This window comes from Pituophis catenifer, unplaced genomic scaffold, assembly GCF_029215685.1.
Source record: "Pituophis catenifer annectens isolate HBS135680 unplaced genomic scaffold, rPitCat1.0.hap2 SCAF_6, whole genome shotgun sequence".
NCBI classification, from domain to species: domain Eukaryota; kingdom Metazoa; phylum Chordata; class Lepidosauria; order Squamata; family Colubridae; genus Pituophis; species Pituophis catenifer.
Window position 1 is genome coordinate 59,600,347 of NW_027256886.1, and position 9,203 is coordinate 59,609,549.

Below are 9,203 nucleotides of genomic sequence, written 5' to 3' on the forward strand. Positions count from 1 at the left end.
CATTTCAGTAAATCAATTCTTAAAGTAACTTTTTGTCTCCTCCAGCTCATGGGGAAGCCTGAAAAAAGTCAGGCTATTTAGTGAAAATCAGAAAAATGCTGAAATCATATAAGTTGAGTTCTTCACAATTATTTTTATTTATGAGTCCTATCCCATAGTAAATATGTGGCCCTGGTAAATATTTTTATGCTAGTGGGTGTCAAGGTAAGAATAATGTAGGCAGGATCCAATCTGGGTGGGTCACCGGGATCAGAGGTTTTGTGTTCCAAGTTTTTGGACTCATGCTGGAGCCCATCTTCAGGGAACTTCTCTTTAACTAGGATGGGCTCCAGCACGAGTCCGAAAGCTCGGAGGACAAAACCTCTGGTCCTGGTGACCCACCCAGATTATTCGGGACATGTATATTCATCTTCATTCGTGACAGAAATGTATCCTGAATATAAATTAGACTTCTGGGGATCTGCTCTGATTTAATTTGAATTGAAGATCCAATGGCAATTCGATTCAATTTGAATTTGTGATTTGAGATTCAATGGCAGGCTAGTTTAGGTATAATGGCAAAGCATTCATATGCATAACACTTATCGTCCCAAATCTGGGATAAAAACCATACTAAAAACTGTAAGAAGGAGGCAAAGACACTAAGGAAACTAACTCTGCATGGAAAAGAGAGGATGATAATAAAGAAACTGAATTACTCCCAGGTTTAATTATACTGTCTTAGTTTATTTTTACTTGAAGAAACTGGGCTTGATCTTCCTTGTTTGAAGGGAAGCCACGTTTAATAGGGGCAGCTCCACTAACACCTTTCCAGCAGTTTTTAGCTGCACAGAAGGTATTTCAAGCTGGTCTTGATACACTCAAACAAAAGCTTAGCCTTCCAGCAAATGATTCTGCATTTTCAGTAATTTATGGAATCATTGCTGTTAGAGTTTATCAGATCAGGGCTGCAAAAATCCAGAGAACCACTGGATGGCAGGAAAGAATGCATTCAATCTTTTCATGCCATCTAGTGGGTTTCTGCAGCCCACATATGTAACTGCTTTATTTTTGGCAATATGCAATGAAGAAAGCAGGGTTGGTAAACCATTCAGAAGGCTGAATCCAGAAAAGTTGTAACCTAATTCCATCAAGAGTTTCCCCACAATAACATTTTGAAATATTCCTCCTGTATCTCCTTTTTAAAGTCAGGGATAGCAGAACTGAAGAAAGGACAGTCCAACTGTCTCCTGATTATCTAGCAAAAAAATGTATGGCTAATTTGTGCTGAAAGCAATGCAGAAAATCCTCTATTCCAATATAAAAGTGCCTGCTTTTCTGCAGTACCAGGATTGGCATAATACTGAAGAATGGACACTGTCTCGCTCCTGTAGGATGATGTAGCTTGTTTGACTCTAGTGCATGGCTGTCAAACTCCCGGCCTATGGGACGGATGCGTCACACGCCCATGTCCGGTTTAGTGAAGGGAGAAAAAATCCCAATACGACACATGATGCCGCCGTGACAATGTGAGTTTGACACCCTGCTCTAGTGGATTTTGTGAAAAACATGAAAGTTGACAAAGCTGCAGGTCAAATAAATGTTGAAGGAACTGGAGTTGGAATATTTCAGTTCATTCACCGGATTTTATGCTTAGCGGTGCATAATAGAAATAAGTCACTAAAGTTATTTAGATGCTTACATTCTAAAAGGATGAGTAAGAATTATTGAAGAAATTACATGTAAAACCTTAATTTCTGAATTTTTCCTTAACATTGGGGAAATTCACAGAAAAGACTCTATTTTTATGTAGGAACTAGACAAGAGGGGAAACTCTAAGAGAATCATTATTCCAACCGTGGAAAGCAAAAGCAGAAACAAAAAAGGAAACACAATCCCCACTAAGGATTTACAGTATCTTCTGCAATCATCCAACCATTGTGGGGATGACATAACAATTTGGATAAGTTTTCCATCACTTCAGCAATGGCTGAGTGATTGTAGGAGGAACCATAAGAACAAAAGGAAATCTTATTGTAGTTCCTTATTAATCTTGGTAGCTTTAATGCTCCTAGTTGGAAGCTCCTTTTACTGTACAGTTTTTGCACATCTTTAATTCCCTGGGGAGAATGTCCTCATCATTAGCTGACCAGCTTGATTAAGGAAAGTTTGTTCTCTTTTGGGAAGGCTTAGAAAAATACTGATTGATGATGTGATGCATCTTTCCTGGTTCAAATCACTTGAGTTTTGTGGAATGCCAGGGAGGTTGGCATACTTGACTGGCAAACCTAGGCCACCCTGTTAGGGACTTCTCATAAGTGTCTTTAGTGAGGGCAGGCTGGAAACAGACTCTTTAGCAATGTTGGGATCTTATGTGTATGACTTGCTTGGGTCATATTAGGGCTTGTTGGCAGTAATTGAAATTAATTTGCTGTTACAAGGCAACAAAGGCACACCACCAAGAAAAAGGTGGTGCCTGTTGGATATATTTCAACTGAGGAGGAAGAGTCGTGTCTAGGTATATATAGTGACTGGATTGGGCCAATCCATAGGGTTGGAGCCATTGACTCCACTTGGCTGAGATGAATCCAAAGTTGACAGAACATCCTATCTGTACCCACTGAAAGTGTCTCAAACTTTGAAGTTTAGCCACTCAGACGTGAGCAGCAGCATATGAGAGGGGTCCCCAACTGGTCAGCTCAGTTCTGGTCCGTAGCCGCTTGGGAACTGGGCCATGCAAGCAGCGGGCAAGTCCACAAAGCTCCATTTTTGCAAGCGGCAGACACAGGTGCAAAACCATCCAAACTACCCTCTTCCCACCCACTGCCGCCATTGCCACTGCTGGTCCACATAGCTGGAAAGATAGGGGACCGCTGGCATATGATATAGAGAGCTGTGTTATGTAGGTTGGTGAAATTTGTCAAGAAGCAGGCCAGTAGACTCTAAAGAGTTATGCACCTCAGCTGTACATTTGGGTGGAAACTTAGTTTGGCTTATTTATTGGCTTCAGTTCCTGGGGGGGGGGGTGGACCCATGAAGAACATATTTTCAAGCCTATTGTAATTACTTTGCTGTGCATTGCTTAGAACTGTGGATTCCACATCATTCTGTCTCATGTCTTTCCCCTTGGATAGTTCGCTTGTTTACTGGAGTCCTGGTCTTGACCTATGCCAGGCCTGTTGACAATGTTTATAGATGCCTTCCTAAGATATTGGACTTCTTTCTTCCAAAAGGCAATTCTGCCTGAGCTCCTACTGTATATCACTGGATTGTGGCAGGGATCCAGCTTTTGCAATCTAGTTGGCTGGCAGCCAGTAGTGGCTACTACTTTCTTTCTGTCACAAAGAAAGCGGCATTTATAGCTTTGCCATCTTCCCCACCATTCTTAACAGCAGTAAATATTTCAGCGCCTATGCCAGCCTGGCATACATTCACTCATGACCGAGACACTTAAAACTGCCCCAATCCTACAAGATTAACAGTTTGACATCACTGTCTACTTGACTGACTAGCTTTAAGCCCCTGTTTGTAATGCTAAGAGGTTATTTATACTACCCCTTATATTGACATTGCCAGTAAGATATGTGACTTTCCATTTGCACAAGGTAAAGTTAAGACTTGTGGCTGGCCCCACTAAGGAAGCTGAAAGTTGAAAAAGTGAATGAAGCTCAAAGTAAGAGTAGAGTTACCATGGGAGAAGAACTTGTGAGTTTAATGGAGGGAAAACTCATGGATATCTACTCGTGTAATATCAGAGAACCTATCATACCACTCTGTTTCTTGTGTCAGTATTTTTTATATATGCAGGTGAAGTTGTGATATTACATATGTAATGACCTAGAAACAACAGAAAAGTCATTGCATCTGTGAAGCATTTCAAAAGGCTACAGGGTGCTTCATGATTCATTTCACTGAAATGGGTTTCTGCATCAGTTCTGCTCTGATAAAATGATTCAATCCAACCTTTGATACATTGGAAGTCTTGCTTTAAAGCTTTAAACAGAACAGAGCAATGTTTAAATTCTGATATTCCCTTTAATGTGTTCATGTTTACGTTTTTGCTCAGCAAAGCCATCAGAAAAACAAAACAAAGCAAGGAAGACAAAGAACGCTGTTAATAGAATTTTACACCTTTTTCTTTTGTAGTAGTTACAGCAAACAACTGCAGAGAGAAAATAAACACTGGAAATAATGTGAACATGTATTATTTAGTGAGAAATTCCTAGAATCAAAGATGAGGAAAGCAGATTTATTTATGTAAAACATTTAAAAAGTTTTCAATAAAAAGATGTTTGTGCATTTGGTAGACTTCTACAACAATCACTATCTTCCATTGCTGCTAAAACAGAGGCCCCCAACCTTTGGGGCACCGGGGACCGGTTTCGTGGAGAAAGTTTTTCTGCGGACCGGAGGGGGTGTGGTTTCATGTGGTACCTGCATCCCATGGATGGGGCTTTGCTTGTTTGTGTGGCCTGATCGCTGGCATGCTGTGGACCGAATATGCAAATGAAAGTTTTCTACCTGTTTGATAAATATTGTGAATTCATATAAAAGCTTGCCTGATACAACTTTACAAATGTAAACATGGATATCAGCCACAGTCCTGTGATGGTTCTCAACCTGTGGATGTGTACCTGAAGTGTAGCTTAGATGCAGTCTAGGTAGATATATGATAAAACATTAAAAGTTTCCTAAAGGTGTGCTTAAGGAATTCCAGAGATGAATTGATTGACAAGCATCATTCAAAATGTCTCAGTGGAACTTTTATTTTTCATGTTAACACACCAGCTGAGCTTGCACAGTGGATGGGACCAAAAAGTGATCTGATAATGGGGGCATAAAAGGATCTTGAAACTTAGTAGACTGTCTTATCACAGTAAATACCCCCACTATCATCTTCCTTGGTAGGTTGAGAACTTATTTTTATTTATATTTATTTATAATTAGACTTCTATACTGCCCTTCTCCCGAAGGACTCAGGGCGATGTACAGCCATATTAAAATACATAGAATTACAAAGTTTAAAACCAATTAAAATCAAATATATAAAATGGTTCAAAAATTTAAAACATACACACACCCCTTAAAAATTCATATTAGGCCAGTCCGGCTTTCTGGAACAGAAGGGTCTTCAGGGCGCAGCGAAAGGTGCGCAGGTCGGGGCTAAAATGAAGCTCTAGGGGGAGCTCATTCCAGAGAGCCGGTGCCCCCAGAGAAGGCTCTCCCCCTGGGTGAGAGTCTCCCCACTGGGTGTCGCCAGTCGACATTGTTTGGCCGACGGCACCCTGAGGAGCCCCTCTCTGTGGGAGCATATTAGCCGGTGGGAGGCTGTTAGTGGCAGAAGGCGGTCTCGTATATACCCCGGTCCTAAGCCATGGCAAAGTGTCTCTGTATCTTCCGACTACAGGTAGTCCTCGACTTACAACAATTCATTTAGTGACCATTCAAAGTTACAAGGACACTGAAAAAAGTGACCGATGACCATTTTTCACACTTACAACCGTTGGAGCATCCCCATGGTCACATGATCAAAATTCATCCACTTGGCAACTAGTTCATATTTATGACGGTTGCAGTGTCCCGGGGTCATGTGTTCCCCTTTTGCAACCTTCTGACAAGCAAAGTCAATGGGGAAGCCAGGTTCACTTAACAACCGGGTTACCAGCTTAATAAATGCAATGATTCACTTAACAACCGTGGCGAGAAAAGTCACAAAATGGGCCAAATGCCCTTAACAAATGTCTCACCTAACAACATCGCTAAGGCTCAATGCTGGGCTCAATGCTGGTCATAACTCGAGGACTATCTGTACTACAGTCCACCTGTAATTTCTCACTCCTGCTGTTACTTGCCTTTCAGTGGAGGATCCAATCTTCTTGGATTACATTCCTGGAAAACGAGGCCCGGGTGCCCAAAGGGTAGACTGGCAGGAGAGAAAGGTCACCTCTGTGAAGAGGAGGCCCTCGAGGCTTGGGGCCAGGCAAGGTTGATGTGGATTGGGGTGTGTGTGCAAGAGATGATGGGGACGGAAGGAGGTCACTGAGGGTCGGTGCAGGAACAGGTGAGATCTGGCCCTGGAGTTGGGGGGGGAGGGGCAGATGGGCAGGCGAAAGGGACGGCGCCGCCTCCTCCTTCCCAATCCACCGGGCTCTCCGCTATCGGCGGGTCGGGTCCCGCTGCTGGCGGGTTTCTCTCGCTCCACCTGATGGTGCGGGAAGCGTGCGAGATGAACGGGCTGGAGGTTCAGCCGCCACTCAGCGCCCGCGATCTCCTGGATGCGGCGGCCACTTTCTGCGACACCCGGAGCCTCTTCCCGACCTCTCAGGCGCCCAAGGTCCCGCATCACGGCGGCTACGGCCTGGGCGATTCGAGCGGCGGCGGCGGCGGCGGCGGCCCTTATCTGTGGCTCAACGGAGCGTCGAGCCCTTACTTGGCCGGTGCCAACGGTGCGCCCGGCCCCTTCGTGCCCTCGCCTGCTTATGGGACGGGCGCCCGGCAGCTGCTGGCCGCCCAAGCGGCGTCGGGACCCCCCGAGCTCAGCTGGCTGTCCCTGACGGGCCACCAGCAGGACTTCTTCAAGCTGGTGCGGCCGCCCTATTCCTACTCGGCGTTGATCGCCATGGCCATCCAGAGCGCGCCGGCCAAGAGGCTGACTTTGAGCCAGATCTACCAGTACGTGGCCGGCAACTTCCCTTTCTACAAGAAGAGCAAAGCCGGCTGGCAGAACTCCATCCGACACAACCTCTCGCTCAACGACTGCTTCAAGAAGGTGCCGAGGCTCCAGGACGACCCAGGTAGGCAAGGCCGGCGGAACCGCTCGCCCTTGGAGCCCCGACCGCAGGCGTGGTGAACCAGGCGGCGCCTCCTATGGAACTCTCTATGGAGATTCTCAGCCATCCAGGTCATCCGTTGTCCCAAAGGTGCTTTTTTCAAGAGGGGATTGGACTTTCTGCTTTTTCTTTGAAGGTGTTTCCCTTCTCATCCAAGAAGCTTCTTCAGCTCTGGTGCTCAAAGAAAAAAAAAGCTGAAGAAGTTTCTTGGATGAGAAGCAAAACCTTTTCAAGGAAAAACCAGGTCCAGTTGCCTCTTGAAAAATCACCTTTGGAGGCCCCTGGAACTCCATCCCCAGGTTCTCCTTGTTTTCCCTCTGAGAGGCATGGAAAACATTTGGGTGTTTGATTGATTGTCCTTTCCACCCTTGTCAGAGGGAACCTAAGAGGGTTGCAGCCTCAGGAGCTTGTTTCTTTGGAAATCAGTCTGGCCATCTACATGTCTACAGAGATTCTCAGTCCTCCAGGTCATGGTTGTCCCAAGGGTGCTTTTTCAAAAGGCAACTCATTGTTTTTCCTTGAAAACGTTTTGCTTCTCATCCAAGAAGCTGTTGTAGCTTCCCAATGCTCTTCAGATGTAGCTCCATGTAGAGAACATTGCAATAGTCCAACCATGAGATGACTAGGGCCTGGTTGACTGAGTGCAGGGACTCTTTCCAGGAAAGGCTTCAACTGGCACACAACCTGAAGTTGCAAAGAGGCTCTCCTAGCCGCGACTGCCACCTCCTCTTCAAACAGGAGTCATAAATCCAGGAGAACCCCCAACTTTGGAGAAAGGGCCTATATATAAACTTAGTTTTTACAGCAGAGTAAAAACAACAGTGCATGTTCTAAAACACCTTTGAAGCCCTCACCCTGATTTGTGTGCATATGGCAATGTTGCAAATGTAACGGATATCCCAAAACTGATACGATGAATGTATATGCCACCCTAAGCGTTATATTCTAGACATGGGGAATGTAATTTACCTGCGTGCAGTGCAATCTTACACCTGTTTACCTAAGCCTATTTTAATTAAGGGTGATTTCTCTTGAGTTACTGTGGATCACATAGCAGCCAAGAATGTAAATATTGTTTGCTCCATTTCTGCTTTGCTGTTTCTCCAAGCCTCCTCGCAGCAACTGATGGATCTTCCAAGGACATGTTAAGTTTATCTTATGCCACTAATGTGAACTATGCAATCAAAGGGTCATCTCAGCTTATAATGTCACTTGATCCATTGCTATGGTGATAGAAAATCTGTCTCCGTTAGTGATTTGTCACCCCAGCCATGCTGGGTGAGAATATAAATCACAAGTGAGAAAATGGTCCAAGTGTAATGCCATGACTAAAACTCCCATAAATCAGGAAGCCCTGGACTTGAATGTCAGCTCTGCCATGAATTCTTAAGACAATGTTAGGTGATGTCTGCTCCACTTCCTTTGTCTTGTGTCCTCCAATTACTTTAACCTTTTTAGTATCATTTGCTCTGATTATTTAAGCGACTCGGTTTCTAGATAGTTTGCTAAACCCACATGTTCTCCATTGATTCCTAGGTAAAGGGAATTACTGGACCCTAGATCCCAACTGTGAGAAGATGTTTGATAACGGCAACTTCAGAAGGAAGAGGAAAAGACGGTCTGATGCAGCCAGTGGGCCTGGAGCCCATAACAAAATGGAGGATAAAAGTAACAGTTGTCTTGTTCAGCCAAGTCCTGAACCTTGCAGCTTGGGCTCCAGCGAGTTGCAGTACTCTCTGGGATCTAGGAATGACTGCAAATCTCCCAGCCTGGACTCTAGCCATTGTTTCTCCACATTCGTCTCGACCATGAATGTTGTGGCCCATGGCCGGAATGGTTTCCCCAGACAGCTTTCTGGTGGGCCGGTATCCGAATTCACAGCCGGGAGGCAGAACGGACCCAATTTGAACTCCTGCTCTCCTTCAAATGGCATTCCGGTTTCAGCATTTGAACTCGGTTCCCAGACCCACTCCAGGATGAATTACTATGCAGGTGTTGGTGGGCAGTCAAGCTGGCTCAACAGTCCTGTCCTGAGCACCTTTAGTGTGAACAATCTGATTTATAGCAGAGAAGGGACAGAAGTTTAAAATGATGCTGAAAAGCTGATGTTCCACATTAGCCCCATGAGCAACTTTGGGTCAGCATCTAGTCAGGTTGCCTTATGTAGGCAGCCTTCAGCATTTTCAGTTCTGTTTGGTTGAGTCTTGACTGTCAGTGACCATCTAGATTTTTCTCCATAGAGATCTATTCCTAACATGGTTTTAAAGGTCTTCAAATGGTGCACTCATTACCAATGTAATTGTGTCCTTCCACCTGACTGCTGGTCATCCTAGTCTTCTCTTTCTCTTCCTCAGAGAGTTAGGTCTTCATATAACATGTCCAAAATGGGATCAT

At 44.7% G+C, this 9,203-nt stretch overlaps 1 protein-coding gene across 1 annotated transcript; it reads left to right on the plus strand.

Moving 5' to 3' along the window:
* The first annotated feature begins 6,205 nt into the window (after positions 1–6,205).
* On the plus strand, positions 6,206–8,896 carry FOXI2 (forkhead box I2). The gene is made up of 2 exons (XM_070946293.1): positions 6,206–6,773; positions 8,346–8,896. Exons 1-2 carry the CDS (start codon positions 6,206–6,208, stop codon positions 8,894–8,896), a joined length of 1,119 nt encoding a protein of 372 aa, XP_070802394.1.
* Positions 8,897–9,203: the final 307 nt, after the last annotated feature.

Excerpts from the sequence above, each read along its gene's own strand:
- FOXI2 (XM_070946293.1), top strand. The coding sequence starts at position 6,206 with ATGAACGGGCTGGAGGTTCAGCCGCCACTCAGCGCCCGCGATCTCCTG. Across the intron at positions 6,774-8,345 it reads GAGGCTCCAGGACGACCCAG|GTAAAGGGAATTACTGGACC; the intron begins GTAGGCAAGGCC and ends ATTGATTCCTAG.